Source organism: the organism of the source record quoted next, unplaced genomic scaffold, assembly GCF_019419815.1.
Source record: "Pyrus x bretschneideri cultivar Hongxiangsu unplaced genomic scaffold, Pyrus_bretschneideri_v1 Contig12, whole genome shotgun sequence".
Classification (NCBI taxonomy): Eukaryota; Viridiplantae; Streptophyta; class Magnoliopsida; order Rosales; family Rosaceae; genus Pyrus; species Pyrus x bretschneideri.
In genome coordinates, this window is record NW_025999413.1 from 898,292 (window position 1) to 925,500 (window position 27,209).

General features: G+C 39.2%; 5 protein-coding genes across 5 annotated transcripts; 3 read left to right on the top strand and 2 right to left on the bottom strand.

The window, feature by feature from the left end:
* Window positions 1–513: 513 nt before the first annotated feature.
* On the top strand, window positions 514–3,637 carry LOC103960941 (serine/threonine protein phosphatase 2A 57 kDa regulatory subunit B' theta isoform-like). The gene is made up of 3 exons (XM_048577619.1): window positions 514–670; window positions 1,182–2,626; window positions 3,269–3,637. Exons 2-3 carry the CDS (start codon window positions 1,439–1,441, stop codon window positions 3,635–3,637), a joined length of 1,557 nt encoding a protein of 518 aa, XP_048433576.1. The 5' UTR covers window positions 514–670; window positions 1,182–1,438.
* A 2,466-nt stretch (window positions 3,638–6,103) lies between these two features.
* Window positions 6,104–9,391, top strand: LOC125474292 (probable carboxylesterase 11). The gene is made up of 2 exons (XM_048577782.1): window positions 6,104–7,324; window positions 8,476–9,391. The coding sequence occupies exons 1-2, from the start codon at window positions 6,429–6,431 to the stop codon at window positions 9,011–9,013; spliced, it is 1,434 nt and encodes a 477-aa protein (XP_048433739.1). The 5' UTR covers window positions 6,104–6,428; the 3' UTR covers window positions 9,014–9,391.
* An 876-nt stretch (window positions 9,392–10,267) lies between these two features.
* On the top strand, window positions 10,268–17,452 carry LOC125474291. Its single transcript, XM_048577781.1, is given in 20 exon segments — window positions 10,268–10,482; window positions 10,643–11,008; window positions 11,146–11,394; window positions 11,874–12,064; window positions 12,150–12,172; window positions 12,175–12,320; window positions 12,544–12,681; window positions 12,750–12,939; window positions 13,072–13,214; window positions 13,666–13,842; window positions 13,926–14,036; window positions 14,253–14,372; window positions 14,452–14,608; window positions 14,795–14,958; window positions 15,126–15,212; window positions 15,306–15,634; window positions 15,770–15,836; window positions 15,962–16,101; window positions 16,360–16,609; window positions 16,723–17,452. Coding segments are annotated over 19 exon segments (3,312 nt in total). The 5' UTR covers window positions 10,268–10,482; window positions 10,643–10,711; the 3' UTR covers window positions 17,056–17,452.
* A 599-nt stretch (window positions 17,453–18,051) lies between these two features.
* LOC125474294 (LON peptidase N-terminal domain and RING finger protein 3-like) lies at window positions 18,052–20,079 on the bottom strand. Its single transcript, XM_048577784.1, has 6 exons — window positions 19,679–20,079; window positions 19,505–19,590; window positions 19,242–19,396; window positions 19,078–19,127; window positions 18,845–18,919; window positions 18,052–18,739 (listed from the first exon to the last, which is right to left on the bottom strand). The coding sequence occupies exons 1-6, from the start codon at window positions 19,951–19,953 to the stop codon at window positions 18,634–18,636; spliced, it is 747 nt and encodes a 248-aa protein (XP_048433741.1). The 5' UTR covers window positions 19,954–20,079; the 3' UTR covers window positions 18,052–18,633.
* Window positions 20,080–20,504: 425 nt separating this feature from the next.
* Window positions 20,505–22,829, bottom strand: LOC125474293 (glycosyltransferase family 92 protein RCOM_0530710-like). Its single transcript, XM_048577783.1, is given in 3 exon segments — window positions 20,505–21,213; window positions 21,215–22,308; window positions 22,408–22,829. Coding segments are annotated over 3 exon segments (1,773 nt in total). The 5' UTR covers window positions 22,559–22,829; the 3' UTR covers window positions 20,505–20,685.
* Between the last annotated feature and the right edge of the window lie 4,380 nt (window positions 22,830–27,209).

Below are 27,209 nucleotides of genomic sequence, written 5' to 3' on the forward strand. Positions count from 1 at the left end.
TTTTCAATTATTTTAAAGAATGAAGCGACCGAACTGCCCACACCCGTTGTGCACATGCTTCCATTTAACAGAAATTTGGATGAATGAATGAAAAATTAACAACAGGGGGCAAATTGGCCAAAAAAATTAGTTTAAGTCCTTAATTTTCCAATTAAAAAGTTCAGGAGGAAAATCGAAAGCTGGGTGATAGTTCAGGGGGCAAATATGCAGTTTACTCTTGTCAAGTGCTAAAATTACAATTTCAACCTTTCACTTTCTTCTCCAAAGACTCTTTCCAACCGAAAGTGCCTGTAGATTGGAGGGCTATTTTAGTCAAATGCGACCTCTCTCGACTCTCGTCATCTGCAGTGAATCAAAGTGAGAGCAAGGAGGAACAGTTTTGGTCTTTTGAGGTTGAAAATTAAATTCCTGATCAAAGTTAAAACAAATAAATTAATAAATAATATTATAAATTTGACAATTTTTTTTATTTTCGTTTTTTTCCAATCAAAACCATAAATTTTACAATTTTCATGTAAGAAAAAAGAAAGAAAAATCATCGGACAAAAACAAGGGCTTACAGCCGCCAAAGATTTTCTGTTCCTCAACACCCCTCCCACCCCACCTTTTTCCTATTTCTCTCTATCTCCAAAAGGCAAGACAAGAAACAACAGCTCCGACCTCTCTCTCTGTAAGTATCTCCGAACATTTCATTATTTTCTCCGAAAATTGACTCTCTGTTCCCTTCATTGCATGTTTTTCCAGCTCTGCAATAACTTTCCACTTTCTGGCTTTGAAATTTGTGCATGTTAATCTTTGTTGGAGAATGCCAAATGGGTTTTCCAGATCTTGTTTTGTCATGATCCAGCTGAATTTCTTGTCAATTTTGGTGAAAAGGGGCAAAATTTCAGTGTATTTTTCGTTTATTTTTTTATGTGGGTCTTTGCACAAGTCAAACTTTCTAATCTTGGAACACAAATTCGATTGTTTTGAGGTTTTCTACATCTGGGTTTCCCGATATAGGTTGTGATGTTAGATTGTTTGTTGTAAAAAGTCAAGCTTTACTTGGATTTTGCTTTTGCTAATGGATCAGAGATTAAAGTTTAGCAAAGCTGTTGTTTTTGCATTGTTTAAGTAATTAAAGATTGGAAATTTCTAGTAATCTGTTTAATTTTCGGGTCCGAATGGATTTTTATATGCAGCTTTGTTCTCATTTGAGGTGGGTTTGGTATCACTGCTCCAGATTTCCCCAACTGGGTTTGAACATTGGTTTCTAATTAAGGGGAAGTCACTGTGTTTACCAAGGAAAGACATGAGAAGTTTATAGGTTTCGGTTCTTGCTTCTTTGTGCCAGATTTTGGCTTTGTGTTTCTGGGGTTTTCTAGCCTGATTAGACTTGTCTTTCGGATATCACCGATGCTGTGTTTGCTCTAGTAGCTTTTCCTTTGTCGATTGAGTTATGATCAAACAGATACTTAATAGGCTCCCGAGGAAGCCCAAGTCATCTGAGCATCGTGTGGGAGGATCCTCTTCCTCTAATTCAAATGCTTCCACCGGTTCAAGAGGCAACTCTATATCAAGTAACAAGTACGCGAGCTCGAGTACTACATCTTTTTCGAGCGCTAATTCTACTCCAAACTTTGGAGTAAATGTGACTTCAAGGCTTAATGGGAACTCATTGACTTCTCCATATGAGGCATTGCCTAGTTTCAAAGATGTCCCGAATGCAGAGAAGCAGAATTTGTTGATAAAAAAGTTGAACTTGTGTTGTGTTGTCTTTGACTTCAATGACCCAACGAAGAACATCAAGGAAAAGGAGATCAAGCGACAGACATTGGTAGAGCTTGTGGATTACATTGCTTCTGCTAATGGGAAATTCTCAGAAACTGTCATGCAAGAAATCGTAAAGATGGTGAGCATAAATTTATTTAGAACACTCACTTCTACACCCCTTGAAAACAAAGCATTAGAGGCCTTTGACTTAGAAGAGGAAGAGCCTTCAATGGACCCAGGATGGCCGCACTTGCAAATTGTGTATGAATTCTTCCTGAGGTTTGTGGCATCACCTGAGACGGATGCAAAGTTGGCTAAGAGATACATAGATCACTCCTTTGTTCTCAGGTTGCTAGGTCTTTTTGATTCGGAGGACCACAGAGAGAGGGATTACTTGAAAACAGTTCTGCACCGCATCTATGGGAAATTTATGGTGTACCGCCCGTTCATCCGGAAAGCAATCAACAACATCTTCTATCATTTTATTTTTGAAACTGAAAAGCATAATGGGATTGCAGAGCTGTTAGAGATTTTGGGAAGTATAATAAACGGTTTTGCTCTGCCGCTGAAAGAAGAGCACAAACTCTTTCTTGTTCGAGTGCTTATTCCACTTCACAAACCAAAATGCATACCCTTGTACCACCAGCAGTTATCGTACTGCATTACTCAATTTGTGGAGAAAGACTGCAAACTTGCTGATACAATAATTCGTGGTTTACTCAAATATTGGCCAATTACAAATAGTTCTAAGGAGGTCATGTTCTTAGGTGAACTGGAAGAAGTTTTAGAAGCAACTCAGCCTGCAGAGTTCCAGCGCTGCATGGTGCCGCTGTTTCGCCAAATTGGTCGTTGCTTGAGCAGTTCACATTTTCAGGTGGGCAGCCTCTCCACTTTCATCTGTTTTCTTCTTGCTAGTTTCCTATTTTCTGTACAGGCCTGTGTTAACCTTTGTTATTTCAAACATAGCAGTATGTCTGTTGAGTTATATGCTTTTTCATTTTGTTTGTATCCTCTGTGGAATCTTTTCAAAGCTTACAAATTATGGTACCATGGAGAAAGTAATATTTTAATGAACTTTTGTTGGTATATTTCTTTGTGAAGATGCACCTTAGGCATTTCAAAATTTAAAATCGTAGATCTTAAGATGCTGTTTTGAGTTACTCTTGCAATATTCTGGTCTGTTCTGGAATCTATTAAGTTTCTTGTAATTAAGTATGAAACCCGTAGAGTAACAAGTTGGTCAGTATCTTTGAAAGGAAATTTCTGGTCATAGCTAAGTCAGTTATGGAACGATCTACGGGCTTTATAGTATGTAGAAGAAAACGTGATTTCGGTTTTCAACTGCATTGAAACAAAATGGAAACCGATATTTTCCTTAATTTATTTCTGTACTTTAGATTTACAATTTCTTTAACATGGGTTCATGATAGTTTGTTTGTGTACTCTAGATTTGCTCTGTCTGCTCTAAGCTCTCTTGCTCTCAATCTCATATATCGAGTTCGTGCTTCATTTGCAGGTGGCAGAGAGAGCTCTGTTCTTATGGAATAATGATCACATTGCGAACCTAATCAAACAGAACCGCCATGTCCTACTGCCAATCATATTCCCTTCATTGGAGAAAAATGCAAGAAACCACTGGAACCAGGCAGTACAGAGCCTGACACTAAACGTTCGTAAGATTTTCTCTGATATTGACCCTGAGCTTTTTGAGGAATGCTTGCTCAAATTCCAGGAAGATGAAGCACAAGAGACTGTAAATGGTTTGAAACGTGAAAATACTTGGAAACGTTTGGAAGAGATTGCTGCAAAGAATGCTACGAGCAATGAAGCAGTGCTTGTGTCCCCCAAAGGAGCCACCGGCAAACCTTCTGGCTTGGAACTTTGAGATACCCCGTGATGTGATTACAGTGGTTTCGATGTTCAAATTATTATGCAGTCGATAAACTGACGTTGCTGTATAAGTTCTGAGATGTCAATCTTCTTGTTGTTGGCTCCTCCCCTACATGCAGAAATTTGGGTTGTCCGGTGATCAAGTCACAGAGCATACACTTATGGCTGCTCAATCTGGCATACAGTTAGCCCCCTTTCGGCTTTCCATATCGGGATGTTGGGCTGTACATATAGGATTGGGTGTAGAAGAACAACGGGGGTGCTGCTGCCACAACACAAGCATGGTCTCGGCAGGTGTGGCGAGTAAAGCTGATCCTTCGTCGTCGGGGTTCTAAAGTTTACAAAAAAGCTTGAAATTGACGTATCAGTGGTTACATATTTTGGGGTTTGGTTTAATAGAGACATCCTCTTCCTCAATCTTCGTTTACTTGTATTGTATGTATCATCATCAATTCATCATCGTCAAACTATGTTGCCTTTGTAAAATGTATCCATCCCTGTAACGCCTAAATTCCGGAGTTCAGTCCGAGCATGATTGGTTTGGAATACCATCATCCTGACAACTCGGACGTGGAACAGTGCATGATTGGTTTGGAGATAAATGATAAGGAGACCCTCTCAAAAGTGAGACTATCCCGAGATTCTTTGTCACCTTATGTTTTTGGTACAATGTTATATAATATTGGCACGAGCATAGACATTAAACTGTGAGGTGTCAGAGAGTCCATAAAGAGTCACAGTTTGAGAGTCTCCTTAGCGTTACTGTCATCCTGACATCTCGGTGATGGGACATGCATGATTGGTTTGAAATATTGTCATCCTAATAATGGGGGCGGGATAGTGCTTAATTGGTCTGAAATACCATCATTCTGACATTTCGGAGCGAGATAGTGCATGATTAGTTTGAAATACCGTCATCTTGACTGCTCTGTGGCCCACTTGATTGCACCTGGTTTGAACAATAATTCATGTTTGATTCCAATTATTAATGGCCTATCTGTAGCTGACGAGGATATGCTAATTGGTCCAATTACACACTAGGAAACAAATTGAATGAAAAGGAAATGGGAGGATGATTTGATTATTTTATGTTCTGAACTAAAAAACTGATTGAAGTTACTCGTCAAATGACGCAGATGAAGAGGAGAAAGATGGAGTGATTATGAAAAGTGAGAGAGACTCCTACCTTATCTCTTCAATTTTCATAGTCAAATCATGATTATCCACTTGTTTACTTCTTTTTACCAATTGAAAACGGGATTTGGGGCTTGTTTAGAAGTGTTTTTAAAATGATTGAAAGCGTTTTTGGTGAAAGTGTTCATGTGTTCCAAAAGCATCAGTTAGGTGCTTCTTATAGGAAGCACTTTAAGTGTTTTTTCAAGATTCACTTGCATTTTTACTAATAATTGGTTCCAAAAGTGCTCTCATTAAAATTGTTTTCGGTCATTTTAAAAGCACTTTCAAAATGAAACGTTGAACTTTGAAATCTCTTTCGATATTAGGAATAAAAAAACGTATTGCAAACTCAGAATTAGCTGGTTGTCTAAGTAATTTCACATTTTCATATTTATAAATGAGTTGCTATTATTACTCTGAAATATTTATTTACAGTAAAAGGATGGTATGGCGATTACTTTAATCATGCGTTGAGGAGGAGGGCGGGACAACTATTTAGGAGCATCAATTACACTGTTGTATTTGCCCAAACTTTAGCCAAGTGCACTACTCTTAAATTGTAGAACTCATAGTCACCATTCAATTCAATATTTTAAATCCCACACTAAAGTAAAAAAATTTAGATTTTTAATGATCTTAGCTTCAATGAAGAGATGAACTTTATTATACTCATTATTAATTTATTTATTTTTACTAAAGTTGTTTCAAAAATGTGGTTTAAATAGAAAATTCTTAAATAAATGCTACAATTGAGAAATAAACAGCTTTCGAACTAAGTAATGAAGATGCCAAATTAAGATGTTAAATTTTATTTTATAGGTGATGCAACAGAATAACATTTTGTAAAGTTTCATATTACAGCCGAATGTCAAATTAAAATGTTTTTTTTCATTATTATAAAATCAAGTGGATCATAATTTAATAATAAAATAATTAATAAGCGAAAAAAAATAAAATAAAAAAATATCCCATATTAAAATAAAATAAAATAAATTTAGACATTTCTTCAAATTTGACGGTAAAATAAAAAATGTCAATTGATATACGATTTTAGTATCTCCGCTAAAACCAAAAAACCAATTTTTTTTTGTCAAAACAGTCGACGTAGGATTTTTTACCTCTTATGTACTTGTTGTACTCCACAATCAAGTGGTATGGCGTACACTTAAAAATGCAGCAAAGTCCCTCCATCATAGCGTGAAGATGAAACACTTGATAATTCCTCTTGCTAATAAATATTTTTCTCTTTTCAAACAAAGAAGTCAGAATCCAGAATTCTCCTTGAAAATAAAATAAATTGGAAATCATAAAAAATTGAGAAAAATAAAAAATGATAAAAATTGACCAAGCCAGCCGCAGCCATCCGAGAGACGCCATTGAAGCCATTAAAATTCAGATTGAAGCTCTCTCTCTCCGATTACAAAACCCTAATCCCATGTGAATCCACTTTCACAGGGAGATTGATTTACCCTTAATCTTAATCCTTAATCCGCCATGAATTTACGCTAACACCCAGAAAATCCCACCCCCCCATTTCTCATTTTTCCAGTCTCTGCAAATCCCACAATTTGTAGAGAGAGAGAGAGAGAGAGAGAGAGAGAGAGAGAGAAATGCCAAGCGTAGCTGTGCAGCTCTACAGCGTGTTCTTCAAGTTCCTCTTGAAGCACCGATTGCAGAACCGGATCCAAAACCAACCCGACGAGTTCAACCCTTTTGGTGTCACCTCCCGACCCGAAGAAACCATCGTCGCACCCAATCCGGTATTTGACGACGGCGTCGCCACCAAGGACATCCACATCGACCCCCTCACTTCTCTTTCTATCCGAATCTTCCTCCCCGAGTCCGCCCTCGCCCCACCTGAACCCGCTTCCAAGCCTAGGGTTATCGCCGCACCGAAGCGATCCGATCTCAATAACGGGCCCAACCGAGCCGATCCGGTCCGGCAGAGCCTTAACAATTTACCGGCCACCCCTTCTCGGCGCAACAGCTATGGCAATCCGGCGGTGTCCAATTTGGCGAAAAGTGAGCAGAGACGGAACAGTTATGGTTGTAGCAATGACATGGAGGGATTGAATTTGATGGCCAATGCCGGCGCCGGAGTGTACAGAGGCTACTCGCCGGGCAATTCGACCAGGACAGGTCGAAAATTGCCGGTCATGTTGCAGTTTCACGGCGGCGGTTGGGTCAGTGGGAGTAATGACTCGGTAGCCAATGATATCTTCTGCAGGCGGATTGCGAAGCTCTGTGACGTCGTAGTATTGGCGGTGGGTTATCGGCTTGCCCCGGAGAATCGGTACCCTGCGGCATTTGAGGACGGGTTGAAGGTGTTGAATTGGCTTGGGAAGCAAGCGAATTTAGCTGAGTGTTGTAAGTCCATGGGAAGTGGAAAGGGAGCGCTCGGTGGCGTTACGGAGTTTAAGAAGACTGATTCTCATAGGCATATCGTGGACTCTTTCGGGGCGTCAATGGTTGAGCCCTGGTTAGCTGCCCATGGAGATCCAACAAGGTTATAATCTTGTTTTGATCACTTTAAACTTGCATTTCTAATCTAGTGTGTTATGATTGATGATGATATATGAGTTTACAGTTTCTTAGTTCAGTTTGTAGATTTTGATAGTGTGATTTACATAAATGCATTTTTTTGGAGTTTACCAGATGCGTGAGTTGGTTTCTTGTTATTGGTTTCTCGTAGCTGAGTTTTAATACTTGTTTGATTGCCAATTGGTTTAATAATGGCAATATTGTTAGCCAAATCTTGGGACCAGTTTTCCCAACTTAAAATAATTGTCTAGGCTGGTTGCTGGTGGCAATGCTTTAGTTTTTGAGTTCATTTCCATCTCCCGAGAACTTCGGTTAATGTCAATTCAGTCGTATATGTATATAAATAGATACACTGGTTGGTTAATAGGGCTAATTTCAACTTAGAAGGGCAAGTATTGATTGATGACTGAATTTTAATTTGCCAGAGAATTTGGTAAGGTTTGTTTCTAAAGTAATTTCTGCTTTTCTTTGCCCCGTTTGATATGTTGATCCCCTTATATTAGAGTATATGCTGGATTCATGTAGGTTAAGAGAAAAACAGTTTTCGCTTTCATCCCAAATTTGTTTGCAAATCTCAAGATTTCTTGATGAAAAGAGTAGATAGGTTAAGGAAGCAGTAGTAGGTGGAGCAGTATTTCTATATGTTGATGTAAGATTGTCTTTGCTTTCTAGAAGCTACTGGCATATCCGCTATGGAATGACCTAAGCACAATGAAATATATAAGACTAACTTGTTGTCTTGTTGCCAAGTATTGGCCTACGGGGTTTCAATGTGTGACATCATTATCTTAATGATTCCCCTTCAGAGAAGAATATGTCTTACTTTTATGTTCCATTAATTTTTGAAGATTTACTCAGCTGTCTCTCTAAGTCAGTCAGCATTCTGCATTTTGCTTCCCTTCTTCTATGACATTCCAGTTGATTGGCAGCACAATCTCGATTCCATTTTTGTTTAAATTGAATAGCTGTTTGCCTACATTAGGTATAAATTCACTTATTATCTGCATTTTCTCGTTCTGTAATATAGTTTCTTCTGTTTGTTCTTTGTTCCCGCTTTTGGAATTTAAGAAGGCTACATGGGAAATTTCTAACTTCTTGTTCTGATATCACAAACAGATGTGTTCTTCTTGGTGTAAGCTGTGGTGCGAACATTGCGGACTATGTGGCCCGGAAAGCTGTAGAGGCAGGCAAGCTTTTGGACCCTGTGAAGGTGGTTGCACGGGTCCTGATGTACCCGTTCTTCATTGGAAGTGTTCCCACCCACTCTGAGATAAAACTGGCAAACTCCTATTTCTATGACAAGGCAATGTGCATACTAGCATGGAAACTATTTTTACCTGAGGAAGAGTATAGCTTGGATCACCCAGCTGCCAATCCCCTCATCCCAGATAGGGGCCCACCTTTAAAGCTTATGCCTCCTACCCTTACAGTAGTGGCAGAACATGATTGGATGAGAGATCGCGCCATTGCTTACTCAGAGGAACTTCGGAAGGTAAACGTTGATGCACCTGTACTGGAGTATAAAGATGCAGTTCACGAATTTGCAACCCTTGATATGCTTCTCAAGACCCCTCAGGCTCAGGCTTGTGCAGAGGACATCGCCATCTGGGTCAAGAAATACATCTCACTTCGAGGTCACGAGTTCTCATATTAGGTAGGAGACAAACACCCCGAGCGATGGCGCAACACAGCACAATCATCTCCGCCAGTGTATTCTGTTAAAAACTGAGCCAGAGAAAACAGGTTTTGCTGTGATTACCTGGAATTCATACGACATTGTTTTGGTGGTTTCCTTTTCGATCTCTTGGGTTGTTTCAGCTTCGAAATCATCCCTTGTGACTGTGTCATGTTCTGTGTTTTTGTAAGATAGAGAAGTTGCCTGAGAGTAGGATTGTACATGAGGCTGTGAAATGTTTACCCTCCCTTTGTAGCAAGGAGCGCCGCATTCGGACGTTTTCTTGCGCCATTTTTTTTCCCTGTGCATTATGATGTAGTACTGTTTCTCATTAATATAGTTCTCAATTCAATTAAATTTCTTTATGCATTTAGACGCTTATGAACCCGGCTCTACTTAGTGGGATAAGGTTTTGTTGTTGCTATTGTTTTATTTAGAGCCTCATGAAATGAAATGATGCCTCTATGATCTCTCTTATATATATCTTCGTTTCGATTTAAGGTTTCTGGAGCGCTATATATTTTTAGGATAATACTATTCACACAACCGAAAACATTCATTTTTATTTTTCACTCTTCCCAATTTTTGACTATCAGTATCGAATGTTTCGTAGAAGAGAAATGATTAAAAAGTTAACTAGGGGTGTTAAATGGCAATGAAAGAGACAAATGGGCACATGGCCTTGGAAGGGGTGAAATTCCATTCCAAATAATTGGAGTCAGGAAGTCGTATGTTAACCTATGTTTTCTCCACTCACCATTATTTACCTTTATTTACACTATGTATTGGTGTTGGGAAAACACTGAGAAAATACATATTTTAGTGTCTGGTTACTTATAATATAAGCTGAAAAAAACATGCTTATAAGATAATGTTAAATGTGATTTAATCTCATTACTTTAGTGTCTCCTTAATCGATGAAAAGCTATACGATACATGATTAGTTACTTTTTTTTCTTCAAATTAAAGTTCCACTCAAATAAATTTTGTTGTGATTGTTTATTGAGAGTTTTAATGAAACATTGTTGGTATTGTTTATTTTTAACAAAAAATCACATTTTTATTTTTTTCTGGTACTATGCATTACACCTTTATTTGTCTTTTTTTGTTAAAATTAATTTTTTTTGTAAACCTTTGGTTAGTTTTTATTTTATTTATTTATATTGTTTACTTTTTAGATTAATCTCCATAACTTCAGACTTTACCCATTAACTTTTCCTCGCAAAAAATCCGACTTTTCCACCCGATCCGACCCGTAAAAGCAGTTGCTCTCTCTCCTTCTCTGTTGCTTTCTATTTTGGCCAACAGTGTCGGAGATTGCGAGTGTTGTCCTCTCTCTCTCTCTCGCTCGAAAATCTGAATTCCGAGCTCCACCAGCTCAAATCTCCGATCCGGTGACCCCTCGCCGTCGCTCTTCAGCTCCTCCTCCCAGATCTATCGCCTCACTCGTAAGCACTTTCCAATCCACCTTCTTCTTTCCCTCTCTTTTTTTAACTAAATTTCTGTAACGGATCTCTCTCTCTCTTTTTAAAAATTATTATGGAAATTTCAGTTCAATTTAATGCTTTCTTCCTCTCAATTAGTTTGCTAATTAATTTGTTTTTACAGGAAATTAGTCATTAAATTGTGGGTGAATGCGGAGATTAATTAATCGAGCCGCAATTTCCCGCTTTCACAATGCAACTGCAAGGATTTAAAGCCCAATCCAGAGTAGCACTGCTCGTCGCCTTCCTCTTGTGTGTTTGTTTCGCGGGTTTATATGATTTGTTGAAGCCTGTCTCCAATGGATGCATCATGACGTACATGTATCCCACTTATGTTCCCATCCCTACCACGACTCCCGTTTCGCCTGCGAAATATAGCTTGTATTTGTACCACGAAGGATGGAAGAAGATCGATTTCGAGGAGCATCTGAAGAAGCTGAGCGGCGTTCCCGTGCTTTTTATTCCGGGAAATGGCGGCAGCTACAAGCAGGTGAGGAAATGGGAGCTGGGTTTTTGTTGAAATGCTCGCCCTTCGTGTTTTATTGGCAATTTTTTTTGGAAAGTTTGTGTCTTTATGACAATGGAATGTTGGCTTTTGTGTTTGTTCTGAATTTTCAGTTTTTGTAGGTTCGGTCACTTGCAGCAGAATCTGATAGGGGATATCAAGCGGGGCCCCTAGAGCGTACATATTATCAGGATGCTTACTTAACTCCTGAAGAGGGAGGGGAGGATATTGATGTGACTTCCTTTAAGTTGCCCAACCAGTATGATTCCAGGTTGGACTGGTTCACAGTGGATCTCGAAGGGGAACATTCTGCTATGGATAGTGCTATTCTTGAAGAACATGCTGAATATGTTGTCAACTCCATTCACAGGGTCTGTCTCGAACTCTCATTATTTTCTTCCAATTGCATACGAAGATGAAACTTTTTTATGCATGGTAAACATGTCTTTGAGATCGTATTACATTTTCTTAATATTGCATTACGAGGAAGTGTTATGAAGGAGTAAATGGCACAAATATTACATGCACTTCTCTACGTTCAACAGAATGTGTTATGTAATATAACTACTTATATTGGAATTTCACATTTCAAATAGTCCGAATGCTTGTCTTCATCCTTGACATGATCCAGTCCCATCCATATTATGCGGGGTCACAGAAACTGTCGACAATAATTTAATGATCTGGTAAAAAAAGACATTACAACACATAACACGTTACAACACATAACCAAACCATCTTGTCAGTTCTTCTCCCCTGTTGAGTCTTTTCTTGGTCATGTTGTAGTTTATCAGTTTTCTCATGTTCTTTTAGTTTATAAGAGATGTTTAACCTACAATCTTGTGTGCAGATTTTGGATCAGTACAAAGAATCTTATGAGGCTAGACAAAGAGAAGGTGCTGCAACCTCTGGGAGTTCTCCAAAAAGTGTGATATTGGTTGGTCACTCTATGGGTGGTTTTGTTGCTAGAGCTGCAGTTATCCATCACCGTTTGAGGAAATCAGCAGTTGAAACAATTGTTACTCTGTCCAGCCCCCACCAGTGAGTTTTTAGCTTCTATGATAACTCTCATTGTCAAAGTGAATGCATGAATTAGTGTTTGATGAAATGTACCTATTTCATTCAGATACCCTCCTGTGGCATTGCAGCCTTCTTGGGTCACTACTTTGAACGTGTTAATGATGAATGGAGAAAGGGATATGAGATCCAAACAACTAGAGCAGGACATCACGTGTCTGGTCCTGTTCTCTCCCATGTTGTTGTTATATCCATTTCTGGTGGTTATAATGATTATCAGGTAAATACATATTTTTCGTATTTTCCTGTGTTATATAATTTTTGGGGAGACGGGGTGTTATAATTTTGTGTCACTATGGGGGTTCTCAGTAGTTTTTGCTCAAACTTCATTTGTACGTACACATCGGTGTATACTATATAAGTATTTTGTGTTTGTGGTACTATAAGTTCTTGCTATGTGCCTTGACTCTGTGGCTGCTGTTACTCTTGTTTTTTGTCTTTAGGTAAGATCCAAGTCAGAATCCCTTGATGGCATTGTGCCTCCCACTCATGGCTTTGTGATCAGTAGTACGGGCATGAGAAATGTGTGGTTGTCAATGGAACATCAAGCTATTTTATGGTGTAATCAATTAGTTATCCAAGTAAGTGACTACTTGAACCCAGATTTAATTATCATAAAAACAGTTCTGAACACAGTGCTCTTATCTAGTTAGCGCACACCCTCCTTAGTTTGGTAGACTCCGGGACAGGCCATCCATTTTCTAACACTCGAATAAGAACAGCGATATTCTCAAAAATGCTTCGTAGTGGGATACCGCAGAGTTTCGATTGGAGGATGCAATCACACTTATCTCAGCAGTCAGTACACATTCCTACTAGAGACGTAAAGGATAAAACTGGTACTGTATTGTCACATTGTTTGTTTGGATAAATCCATTGTATTCCTCTTTATAGTTTACAATGTTGACACATAAAGAGAGAAAGTAGTGATGGTGTTATATCATTGAATTACATGTGTAATATGATTGCAGAATCGCTGTACACTTCTGCTGCATGTCCTAGCAATGTTCATTGGAGTGATGATGGCCTTGAGAGGGACCTATACATTCAGACAACCACCGTCACTGTTTTAGCTATGGATGGTCGAAGACGGTGGTTAGACATACAAAAATTGGTTAGCATCAGCAAATTTTCCATCTACTCAACACCGAAATCATTATGAACTTAATTTCAAGCTTATTGCTGAGTTAGATACTTTGTCCTGATTGTTCTTAATCTCCTTTTTTTCTCAGCCCGCTCTTTTACTTTTTCATCAACCTTTCCAAGCTAGGTTCTTTAATTGTTTTCATTTAAAAAACATGATCTGGAAATTAGTTTGTTGTATCTTGTGCATGTACGATATCATTGACATAGAAATGATGTGTACACCAATTTAATTTATACTGTGTTTGCATGAATATGACTGGGGAAAAATACTTTTGATGCATTACAAAATAATACTGGACCGTGATATATTCTTTTTCCTTTCCACTTGTTCTTGTCATGCAGATAGAATTTGTTAATTTTCTTTTATTTTTTGAATTTCCAATATCTGATAGTGCTCAGACTTTAATCAATACGTGCAGGGGTCAAATGGAAGAAGCCACTTCATGTTTGTGACAAACCTTGCTCCGTGTTCTGGGGTTAGACTTCATCTATGGCCAGAAAAAAGAAACTCAACTTCAGAATTGCCTATTTGTATAAGAATCCTTGATGTGACATCAAGGATGGTGCGCATTCCATCAGGACCAGCACCAACACAGGTACTGAGTTTTGCATTCATGACCATGTTTTAATGGGATAATTGTTGCATTCTCTTATTTGTGGATATGCTCTGTCTTATTAGATTGAACCTGGAAGCCAGACAGAGCAAGCTTCTCCTTCTGCTATATTTCGCTTGGGACCTGAGGACATGCGTGGTTTCAGATTCCTGACCATCTCAGTTGCACCTCGTCCGGTATTGTTTCCCCTCATTGTTGATGGTTGGTTTGCTCCTTATGTCATTGTAGTAGGCTTTGCTTAGGTGAACTGGCTGTCATCTCCCTTTGTCTTTCTCTTCTATCCTTTTCATGGTTTTGTAAATGAAAAAAGATTTGAATTTGAACTAGTTAGTTTGGCTTATGTTGAATAATACTTCCACTCTCTAGTAAAATGTTGACAATCTATTGATCAGACTATTTCAGGCAGACCTCCACCAGCAGTTTCCATGGCTGTCGGGCAGTTTTTTAATCCAGAGGAAGGGGAACGAGAGTTCTCCCCTTGGTCTATGCCACTACCTAGTTATTCTTATAAGGTTAATATCTCATTGTTGAAACTTAAAACTCAATTCGAATGGTTTAATTTTAACTGTGCATGACTTGGGCTCGATGCAGGAAATGTCTTTGAAGGAGGATCATCCTCTTGCTTTGAATCTATCATTTACCACGAGCTTGGGCCTTCTGCCTGTCATGTTCTCTTTGAAGGCTGCAGGCTGTGGGATAAAAAATTCTGGACTTCCAGACGAACAGGCTGGAGATGAAGATAATAGCAGTAAGGATTTATATAAATAGTTGTTTTTCATTTTATGTTTTTGGTTCTATTTGTTGTCATGGATTAATGTCAAACATTATTAATGAAAAAAATAGTTGTAATCTGTTGATATTCTTGCACAATATTGAACCTAGTATTTTTTTCTCGTATCTTTTTGGCTAAGCTAGTTCTTTCTTGGTACAACAGAGCTCTGTAAGCTTCGCTGTTTCCCTCCTATAGCATTTGCTTGGGATCACACGTCAGGTCTCCACATATTCCCAAATATGTACAGTGAGAAAATTGTTGTTGATTCTTCACCAGCACTATGGAGCTCACCTCAAAGTTCCGAGAAAACCTCTGTTATGTTGCTGGTAAAAAGTCACCTAAATTTTCATTATTATTATAATATAATATGGCACAAGAAATTTATAACTTACAGATTCTATTCAGGCCAAAAATAGGGGGATTCTAATGATTTATTCCAATCGTTTGTTAAAATCGAAGGTGTTTATGTTTGTCTACCTCTGCTTCTGTTCAGGTAGATCCACATTGTTCATATAGAAGTTCCATGACTGTTTCTGTACCTGCAGTTGCCAGTAGGTTCTTGCTTTTATATAATTCACAGGTAATGACTTTCAACTTTCTCTCTCATTGTTTAATACTTCTTAATAAAGAAAGAGGCATGCTTCTTATTTAGTTTATTGATGCTCTCTTGCAGATTGCTGGTTTCTCCCTTGTTGTTATCTTTTTTGCACTAATGCAGCAAATATGTACATGGGATCTTGACCAGCACATACCTTCGATTCTTACGGCTGTGGAATTTAATCTGAGAATCCCATTGCCATTTCTCTACCTTGCCATTGCCCCGATCTTGCTTTCTTTTGCCCTCTCCTTTTTTATTTCTCAACCATTTCCTTCATTTTCTAGCTTCACCATCATCTCGGTGACTTGTTATTTACTTGCTAATGGCTTCGTAATAATTCTGATTTTGATATCCCAACTCATCTTCTATGCGGCCGCTGTTGTACATGTTTTCATCAAGACAAGGTCAGTAGGCTCTTTTGACCACTCTTTATTTACTTTCCATGACTTGAAAATCAACGAGCTTGAGTATTCTCAGCCAGTGCATATATGCATGTTCTCTGTTTTTTGTGCTGAATGACAAGAGTTAGTCTGTTGCAGGTTTCAGTTGGGGGAAAAAAGTGTTCACCGGTTTATTAATCTTTCTTCGGGTTTCTTTTCATTGAAGGTATATCTTATCCTGTGGTATAAATGTAATCATTACTAGCTCAGGTATCTCTATTTCCTTCAGTTACTATGGGAAAAGGTTGGCAAGTTGGCTCATTCACTTTCACATGGGTTTTTCATGGACAGGTGATAAGGGTTTTAAGAGCCAATCCAGTATTCGTTACAGCACTTGTTGCAATTACTCTGGCGTGCTTGGTTCATGCAGCGTTCGGTCTATTTATAATCTTGTTCTTCGATGCTTTGAGCTGTCACAGTGCACTTTGCAGGTATGTCCTCACTTTGTTTCAGATGGATTTTTGTAGGAATTGTACACAAAAGCCATGCACTTGCTGTCCAATTGCATGTGAATTTAATGTGGCTTTTAGTATTTTTAATATTTATTAGTCCTCGGTGCTGACTTGCTTGTTGATAAATAATATGTAAAGCTTCTTGTGTCTTATTACCTTCAGCGTAGGTGTGATAAAAAAGATCCTAAGAGTTGCTTTATGTCTGTGTAACAGTTTTTTGACAGCTTCATTTCGCAGTCATGCACGAAGACATGAATTATTTGACTGTAAAAAAGAAGACAATGACCGGTCCTGCCAACTTCCATCCAAAAGTGATGGTATATCAAACCAGAATATTCATTCTGAAGATTGCTGCTCCAACAGTCCAAACTCTTCGAAAAGTTTTGGTGAAACACAGTTAGAGTTATTCCATCATCGGCATGGGCTGTTTATTTTGCATCTTGCTGCAGCACTCATGTTTGTCCCGTCACTTGTCGCCTGGTTTCAGGTACAGTAATCCAAATATGAATATGTTTAGATTTCAAACCTTCTATGCCTTTTTTGTTCTTCGTGTACGCGAGCTGGCTTTTAACAAAAGTACATTTTTTTTTCCGGTTGCAGAGAATAGGGATGGGTCATAGCTTCCCATGGCTCTTGGATTCATTTCTTTGCACCGGTGTGATCCTTCATGGAATCTTCACCGCAAGGCCCGAGTCCAGTTCCTTCTTGGTATCTTTCCCTGGCTTCCGAAACTGTGAAGTGATGCTGAATTTTCTGTACCTGCTAGCTGGATACTATTCCTATATCTCTTCCCTGGCCTTGGCTCCATACAGAGCATTTTATGGTATGGCTGCTATAGGCTTTACTTGCTGTGCTTTGACGATCTTACAAAATCGGAACAGAGAAAAGGGAGAGCCCCATTTTGTTAGCCGAAAGCACTCCCACAGGCACTAACTTCGCCAGAAACACGCATTTACTGAGCGGCCAAATCTTCCGTAAGGTTCCTTGTACAAATACAGGTTATGACTACTTTGTCTACGAGAGTGGGATGCGTTCTGCGCATGACTCCAGTATCTACAGTTTTGAAATCAGAATCGTCACACGCAAGCAAGCGACCCTGTCCACTGGTGCAACACGTAATATGAAGCTAAAATTTTGCAGCGTGACATTTATGAGTTGCCGCCTTTTTTTTCCGTCAGGGTGGTTTTTCTTTTCCCGTCGGGGTAGTTTGCCGTACTGTTTTATTGGCTTGACCTGTGTATTGTGTTACTGGTAGAAAACAAAGATTGGGAAATGAACATTCGAATTTGTTGTTGTATTTGATTAATTTAGTTCGCGACTTTTGTTGGAATGTATGTGCAATCTCAATATTTGGGGGAACAAACCAGAGAACTTTTTGGTTTCTGAATTTAAATGTTTCGGAATTGGTTTTTATGTTCGGCCCCAATGTGCCGAAATCGAACACAAAAGTAGAGTGGTATAGGGCCAAAGGGTTTTCCTTTCATGCACTGGAGAGAAAAACTGTCTACCGGACTGGTACAAGAGTTTCATTTGGAATGGATTGTGCTGTACCCTTTCAATGAGCACACGATCGCACTTGCACATAGAAAAAACATTGACACTGAATGTAGGACATATATGTCTTTTTGCTAAACGGGATGTATTGAACTCATAATTCATTACATACTTTTATGAATGTCAACTAAGTATCGTAAGTAAATTGTTCCCGGTTGTTCAATCATTTGATAACCAAAATCATTCTTTAATAAATGATCACTACGAGTCAGACTCGACAGAAATTGATCAATCTTTTTTCTGTCGTTAAGATGGAGAACTAAACCAAGAATTCTCTTTCTTTTTACCAATCGAATCACTGTTCGAGACCCACGACATAGGAATAACCAAGAACGGTGGTTAATTTGTAAGACTTGTTAAACACAATGCAACAGATGTTGAGAGCAGCAAGTGTTTCATTCAAGCAACAGCAACCGAAGTTAGTTTACAGAGCAAGGGAAGCTAAACGACTACAATTACTAGACTACCAGTCAGTTAGCGTCACTGAAATGGAAATTTTGAAACCGAAAGAGAAGCTAGACTACGACATATGTCGGGTAAAACGATGGTTAGTAGCTCTGGATGCCATGGCTCTCATGTTTGCTCTCGCCGAAGAAATCCAAGAACTACTGGATTCATCAGGGGTTCCCCTAAAAGCGTCCATAAACTCCTCTCTCTGCAATCTTAGAGCCAATGCAGCATCCTCGTCTTGGCTTGGGATCCTTCTACTACTACTCCTCAGCATTCATCTCTCTGCTTGATGCCCTTATAAACCGAATACTTCTATCAGCGCCTTGTTCTGGGTTCCGATGCTCAGCTTCGTCCTCTTCATCTTGGGTTAATATCACCCGTCTTCTCCTCATGGTCATTTCTCTGCTGCTGCTGCTGCTGCTGCTGCTTGATACCCCCGATGCCCTTCTACTTTGAACATTCCTTGTGTTATACACAGCCTTTCCGGGGCTTTGACGAGCAGTTTCTCTACCAGTTTAAGGCTCCAACAGCTTTCCTTGCTTCAATTTCTTGCGGAAACAGAAGCTGTATCGTGTTCCAAAGAACCGTGCTGACGGTGCAGGATCTACTATTGCTGCAAATATCAAGCAAGATAGAGATAAATCCAAAAAGCACGTTGCAGCATTGAGCATTAGCCGATTAACTAACCAATTAGCTTGGAACTATGTCAGAAACATACCTTATTAGCTGCCTGCACTTGGGGCACCTCTTCCCACATTTATCTGCAGCGGACCGCAAGCATTTCTTACAGAAACTACAATCAAACAGTTGTACAAATCAGGATAAATTGATCGGCTATTCGAAGTCAAGCGGCATGTGATTCAATCGTCCAAGCCTCAGTTTGGCTCATCGAATGGCAATAAGATCGATAAACACAAAATTTAAGCTGTGCTTTGTTGGTTTCGAAATTACCTGTGGCCACAAGGAGTTGTACTTGGTTCAAAGCAAATCTCCAAGCAGATCTGCCAAGAACATCAGATCCACGACGTTAGAAAACAAAATTCAACGAAACCCGTTTGATCGAGTACGTCAAAGTTCTAACTGCTAACTAGGCAGGCAGGTTAGAAGGTTCTTACAGCGCAAGAAAGTTCTTCCCTGAGCTTATCCAAGCAAGGAAGATTCGAACTTGGCGGGCAAGAACCACCAGAGCTCTCAGCCATTTTATCTTCTCTCGTTTCCTTCTCTTTATTCGCAACAATTTTCTGTTCCATCTTCTTCTCTTTCTCCGTCTCTGCACACCAAAAATATTACCCTCAAGATTTCATATAAAAATTTCAGACAAAATTCCAGGATTTCCATAACCCAAGTACCCAACAGATCAAATGGAGAAAATCAGTACCGTCTTTCGCAGTTTCTTCTGCATCATCAAGATCAAGAACAACTACAGGGATTGAAATCGGGCTCCTTCTCTGAGCTCTGCGCTTTCTAAAACATGAATCACATTCAAAATTAAATCTCATACAAAAAAAAAAAAAAAAAAAAAAACACTAATAATACCATAATTATTTCATACCTTCTTGATGAATTGGTGGGTGGGGTCTTGGAGCCCAAGACGGAGCGTTTCTTGTGTTTAAAATCTCTGTCCGGCGTATCATCAACCACCAGGCTTGCAATTAGAAGGCTCTCTTCGTCCCAACCGGCCATGGCGGCCACGGATTTGAATCTGGGGCTGAATATAATAGCATTGCCGCTGGTGCCATTGGTTTCGACTTCAACTGGGCCTGATTTTCTTTGCTGGTTTTTTGGGTTTATTGGACTCTGTTTCGGCTCTTCTTCTTTCCTCGCCATTTTTGGTTGTGTCTTTGGATGGACCGAAGGGAAAGGGAAGAATCGAAATCCTGGAAAGAAAGAGGCTAACGAGCAAAAGAGCGCAAAAGGAAAGTGGCGTGTCGACGGATTTTGGTCTTTTGCTAACGGTCAAATATTTGAATCGCATTTTGTTTTTTAAATTTCCAACGGCTATTGATCCAGCTTTGAAAATTGTGTAAGAATTAATTTACGTGTTGTAATATGAGTAGACGATATAGTTGATATGTTATGAGTTTGGGGTATTTCATTATATCTATATCAACATGTTACGATATAAGTTAATTAGTAATATCACGTGACAGTGTGACAGTTACACTTAGCTAGTAAGTTAAAATTCTTCAAATAAGGTTTAAATGATGTGAAACATGAAGAAAAAAAAAAATTAAAACAGGTCTTAAAAGAGAGATTTTAAGATCAAATTTTTCAAGAATGAAATCAAATTTACAAGAACAATTTGACTAATGAAATTCAATCCATAACGAGAAGTTGGGACTAAGAGATTTGAAATTGAATGTGTATGATCTTTGATGTGTAAAAGATTACGGTTCATCAATATTTCCAAGTAGAAAAAAATTATATATGTAAAGATACATTTAGAAGATACCATATTGCACAATATCCTCATCTCTAAATTGTATAATTAATCCTCTCTAGACAGTAATGCACAAACTAATTAACCCACCTACTTAATTACCATTTCTCTACAAAAACTCAAAACAAAACTCTCTGCTTTATCCTCGCTCTTCTCCTTCTCATCATGCTCTTTAACTTTCGTTGTTCCTGTTGTTCTTGGTGTCGGTGTTGTTGAAATTGTACCTCCACTCGAACTTCATCATCCTCCTCTTGCCACGGCAAAAGACGGGTGCGCGGATCGACAAAATCCTGCAACACTCGATCTCTAAGGCCCGTGTCCTTAACCTCGCAGAATCTATGTGACCAATCCGGTGGCTCCACGGCTCTCGTCCCCAATCCCGGGGCCCGATCCTTGGACCCCACATTCTGTTCCTCCTGCCAATCAGCCACGTAAGTCGCCACCCTCCTATAGAACTTCTCCTTAAACACTTCCCACACTTGGTACTTGTAGTGATTGATAACCATCACCCCCATATCAACATTCACAGCCTCAAACCCGTCTCTAAGATGAAAATGATGCACCACGTTGATCAACGTCGAGTCTAGGGCCTCCGGCCTCACGATACTCTTGTGCCTCTCAGGGCCGCCAATCCGACACGTGTAACCCTACCGCTACGCCTTGTGTCGGGAGTTGTTTGAGGCCGGAAGGCCCAAAACTGTAGCACGAGGCTCGGATCTCTCCAACGTAACCGTAATTGGACTGATTGCGAAGCACGTCGTGGATCAAGAGCCCCGAAGGCATGTGGAAGAACTCGTCCGCGTCTATGAATCCGACCCATTGGCATGTCTCACGGGCTCGTAGGGCGCAATGGGCGAACCCGGCTTCCTGGGTCTTGATCCAAGGCCATACGTGTCTTGTGACGTTGTAATTTGCTTGTCGTAGCCACTCAATTACGATATCAGAGTCGTCGTCGCTGTTGTTGTCGTACAAAAACCACCGTTGAACTCCCATTCGGGCGTGGTACATGACCCATTCCTTCAAAAACCGACCCTGATTTCGAACCATGGAGCACAAACACATCTCGTGCAGCTTCCGCCGGGGCGAGTTGGCGAGTACGGGTCGGAGCCCGGGGCGGGCTATGGAGGGTAATATTCCTCCACCACCTTTCACTCGAACGGAGACCTTGACTGAATTATTGACGCCACGTGGAAAATTCAACACGCTTATGGGGGTTCTGCACCGCACGATCTCCTGAGCGATCGAAACGACGTCGGCTCTCAGTAAATATCTTGTGGTCCTGAAATCCCAGCCGTAGACGCACTCGAATTTGGTGGCGTTGGAAACTCTTTCCCGCCGTAGATTGAGGCCCTTCACGAACACGATCGTAGTGTCGTCGCGGTCGACGAGGGCGTCGTAGGCGAGCCAGTCCCAGCTGTACGAGGGAACCGCCGGGACGTCGTCGTCTGGTCTCAACGTAACAGAAACGGTTAAACCACGTGGCTGGAGCGGACACCGCACGATCTGATTGTGGCGATCGTCGCCGTCGATGTCAACCGGGGGCTGAGTGAACCGGGGCTGGGAGGAGGACTGGTTGGCTGACAAGTAGACGCAGTGGAGGTCGTCTTTGGTAAATAAGCGGGCGGCGGGAGGGTAGTTTAGGAAAACGAGAGCCTGATCGGGAAACATAACGACTTCTCGAACGGAAACGGTTTTGTTCGGTGGAGCTGGCCATGTTAGCAGCAGTACCGGTTGAAACGTTTCTGCACGTCCGTACACATGAATTAACCGATCAAAATTTCAGTTAAATGAAAAATAATTGAATTAAATAATAATAATAATAATATAATATAATTACTTACTGCCGAAGAGGAAGCGGAAAGTGGAGAAGGTGAAGCCGGAGAAGAGGGCGCAGTTGATGACGACAAAGAGGGTGCACCAGAACAAGGTGTTCCAGGAAACGACGTCGCGCGGGGGTCTCTTCTTACGGCCAAAACCCTTGGGTCCCTTCATAACTTGGGCCCGCCGCCGCGGCTATGGAAGCCTCTGGGGGAGGAGAGAAGCAACCCAGGAGGAGGAAACTGCTTTTCGAGTGGTACTTGTACTGTTTCTTTTCATTCATAAGATACGTACTTAATTACTGGATTTTCTTCTTGGATTAATCTTAATTAATCACTTTTGTTTTGTTTTGTTTTGTTTCTGTACTCAGAATCTCAGATAGAGAGAGAGAGAGAGAGAGAGAGAGAGAGAGAGAGAAACGGTCGGAAAAGAAGAGGAGGAGAGAGAGAGAGAGAGAGAGAGAGAGAGTGGGAAACGGGGGGTGGTACGACTTTGACGGGAGAGAGAAAGACTTAACGACCGTTCAGAGTTGGTTTATTTGTGCGGCCGTTAACATGTCACTTTGGTTGCTCTCTTTGTACATGGTGCGTATGCGAATTAAATGAGAAAACAAAATCATTATCTTTGAACAGTTATTGTCAGAACAAAATCTACTAAATAATTCTTCACAAAACAAGAACATTATCATAAGGTCTGAGGATTTTTTTTTAAAAAAAAAATATTAAAAATGGTTTGAAAATTTTTAAATTTTAACTATAAAGACAAAAGGAAGGGTAAAATGAATAGTATCAGGATTGACTTTTTAGTGTAAAAATGTGGTTTTTCTTTAAAGTGATCAATACCGAAACTTTTCGTTAAAATTTTCCTTTTTAATGCAATTGTCACACAATTAAGTGAATTTACTAATTTGCGTAAAATAATGCATTCGTAGATCATAATAAGAGTGAACAATGTAGTTGAAAATTACATGAATTTTGTTATTTTATTGTACGAAAGGTAATTTCGAAATCATTATCTTACTCACTCTTGTCTCTTGAGTGAATCTTAGATTGAGTTGCCGTATAATGCCACTTGCTCACAAAGATAAGACCAAGATAGGGTTGGATGTGATTTAAAGGTCCAGATTTTTGTGAGGTTGGTTAGACCACCTACAACAACAACACAATAATAACAACCAAGATTTATCCCATTAAGAGAGTCGGCTATATAAATTATAAAACGTTATTGCGCTCAATTTTGGATCAACTCTTCTGCTAACTCCCAGTATTCCATACTTTTTCTTAAATTCTTTACATGAAGCTTGACCACCTTCTGAGGGCGAATTAAACTTTGTTATCATTATAATCTTAAAAGCCACAAAGGGAGGCACGGATTATCTAAATTATCTGTTTACCTCCTATTTCTACCAAGGGGCAAAAAAGAAAAAGAAAAAGTGAAGGTATATATTCTGTCCACGTAGCCACGTGTCCATGTCGTTATCAATCGGTGCAAACTTTGTCAAAAAAGGTATCACATAATTAAGGGACAAACAACTAATATTTGCTTTGATTATCATTACCTTACCCTTTACCAAATACTTTAGCAAAACGGATACGACATGGCGTTTTCCTTTATTTTTTCTGGTCGTGATACGACACTGTATATGCATGCAGTTTGGGAAGGCAACTTGACCCAATCTTGCCAGTTCGGCCTAACCCAAGTTGATACAATCTTAGAGGGCCTAGACCAACTGGAACCCCACTATTTTGAAGACTGCTGATCAAACTAGAAGCCCACCCAAGTGATGTTCGAATTGAGTTGGGTTGGAAACTAGAATATGGGTTGCAGTTTGAGCTTTATTGGCAACGATTACAAGCGATATTATTATTGAAGTTACATTAAGGTCTTGTTTAGTAAGCTGGATGAGATAGGTTGTAATCAATTAAAATGAATTTGACTCCAGTCTCATGTTTGTTGTGTCAAAATATCAAATGTACAAGACTGGACATGATGAGTTATGAATCTAAAATAGAGTGAGTTATCTAACATATCATTATACATAGGTTACAAGTTTCCTGCCAATTCAATCTCATTCGGCCCACCGAACTGAAGAACCGGGTTGCAATAATCTGAAGAGGAAAAGTCTATCCTTTCGAGCATTCCACCACTTTCGATCTTGATTGGCATTGAATACTACTACATTCTTATATAGTGAAATGCAAGGACAAGGACGTTAGTTAGTCATGGTCATTAAGCATCGATAAACAAGGATCTAAATAGACTGACTACGTTAGTTATTCACGCTTGCAAAACTCACAAAACATGAGCATTTACAATCAACTTATATATGCGTAGACTACTGATGTTTGCATTCTTCTTGTAAAAGATTCAGTATTTAACTATGATGAAAATGGCAAGACTTGAAGGTAACTAGTGACAAGGACGTTAGTTGTACCTAAACAAGATGCTAAATTCTCAAGAAACAATTGATCTTTTAACTCATCATCATATATTTACGTAGTTGTCTTTGAGATTTTTTGTCTGCAGGTGTGCATTTCTTCTGTAGAAACAAAACAAGCATCGTCTTAGAGCTTGGTTGTATTTGTATATACCCCGACAAACATTCGTCATTCTTATCCTTCTTCTTCTTACGATTAAAAGATACCTTTTTAGTCTTTCTCAACATTAATTCCACCACCCTAATTGGACACATTGGTCTTTTTCTTAATCACTTTTTTTACTTGCTAATTAAGATTAAAATTTGTTTTCATCTTTTTGTCAGCACCAAAAGCAAAAGCACCAATGGGCCAACTTGAACTACTTGTTAGGTGTTGGTGACCACTTAACGTAAGGCACAACTTATATTATTTTCTTGCAGCTAGGGTTGCTACTTGATGATGCCTTCTAACTGGACGTCAGTTTTGTCACCAGCTACTAGATCTTTGTTCTTGACTTCTTTCGCCTACAACGATGTCATGGACTCCGATTTGTCCATCCAAACCTCTACTTCATATTAGAAAAACTAAGAAGATATATATGGAAATATAGGGTTGTATAGACATTCTCGACTCTCAGTTGTAGTCATATAACGAGCGAGAGAAAGAAAAAAAACATGAACATATGCAACGCAGTGATACGATAAATTTTCTCAAGGCAATTCTATAATGTTGGTATAAGGTTGTATAAAGATTCTCAAGACATGAACACAACTCTTTTCAAAAGGCTGTGTGCCATTTGGGGAAGTTCAAAGTTGCATGCACCTCTAGGGCCTTGGCATGGAATGTCGACGTGCAGGTGTGTACCTGCAACATTTAAATAAAGCAACTCTAGGGCTTTTTCCCCTTCTTTTTCTTTGTTCTTTGTATTTTGTTTTTTCAAGTTTTGGTAACTAACCCTATTATTATTTGCAGTTCGATGCTATTCATACACGTTTTTTTTTTTTTTTTTTTTTTTAATCTTTTACACACTTCTTGAAGAAAATGGAGGTTCCAATATCAAATTAGTTGGCTACATAGAAGTAACTCAATTACTTATATTAGAACACGCAAGGTCCATTGTGGAATTAATATTCTCAACACATATCTCACGCGTGGCAAGTTTTTAAGCTTAACACGTGGACAACACATGGAAACACAAATCGGTTGATGTGAAACACGTGTGACTGTTCGGCTTCACACAATTAACGTGCTCTGATACCTTGAAAAAACTTGAGGTTCTACCATAAAACTAATTAACATATAAAGAATTAACCAGTTACTTATAAACACATGCAAAATCCTCTCTTCTTCGATATGAGATCAACACCCCCGTTGTAATATGCGATATGATCTTTGACAATCACGAATAGTCATGCTTGGAACACCAAGATAATGTTTCCACGCCTCAGACGTCGGCCCCGCAGCCCCAAAATGTTTATGTTTCTGATGACTCTGCATCTCCAAAAAGATCATGGGGAATATTCCTGTGCATGAACCCAATTTAAAAACCATATATATTGCTTAGCATGTGGTAAATAATATTATTCAATATTATATGCTAAAGGATTGTCAACTGGAAGTGAATTGTAACGTATTTAATTCAGCGCCATTGTTTCAAATTCATACTTTTGTATGTACACAGACATCTTCTGAATTCCACCAAAGTTTATATGTTCTTCAAATTCGTCCAAAACCATATTCCCTCCCCTATAACAGCTCATTTTTTTGAAGTTTTAAAGATTTTGCGCATAAAATCGACATAAGAATAGTCTATGTACTCTAGGCCAGTTCGTCCGTGTAATCGTGTTTGTGCATAAAAGTAGTTTAGTATATCAGCAAAAACAAAAGAGAGAGCAAAATGTGTATGGAGCACATCATATTGGTAGGGTTTGTACTCAAATCATCGAACATAAGCGACCCTAACATAAGTGAACCTGCTGTCTAGGAATTATGGAAATTATGGTTACCCCATCGTGTTTTTTCATACCTTTTTTTACCTTTTCTTTTTTCCTTTCCTTTTTTTTTTTTTTTTTTTTTTTTGCTCAGATCGTCTTCATAGACATGCTTTGCAAGAAAAAAGAGTAAAACGGAAAGAGAAAAAAAGGGTATCATTGTTCACAAACTCATTAGTAATTTGTAGCATGCAAAGCATTGTAGATGAAGACTCATCGGATTTCTAGCATGCATGATTTTGCTTGCTAACACAAGCTAATTTGTGCATGTATTGACAACCTCAAATGGGATAAGAAAACAAAGTATTTTTAACTGCAAATCATAGTTTGACATATATACAAAAGTATCTCATTAAAATAGTAAAAAAGAAAAGTTTATGCACACAAGTAAAAAAACCCTAGATTTTGTCTACAAAA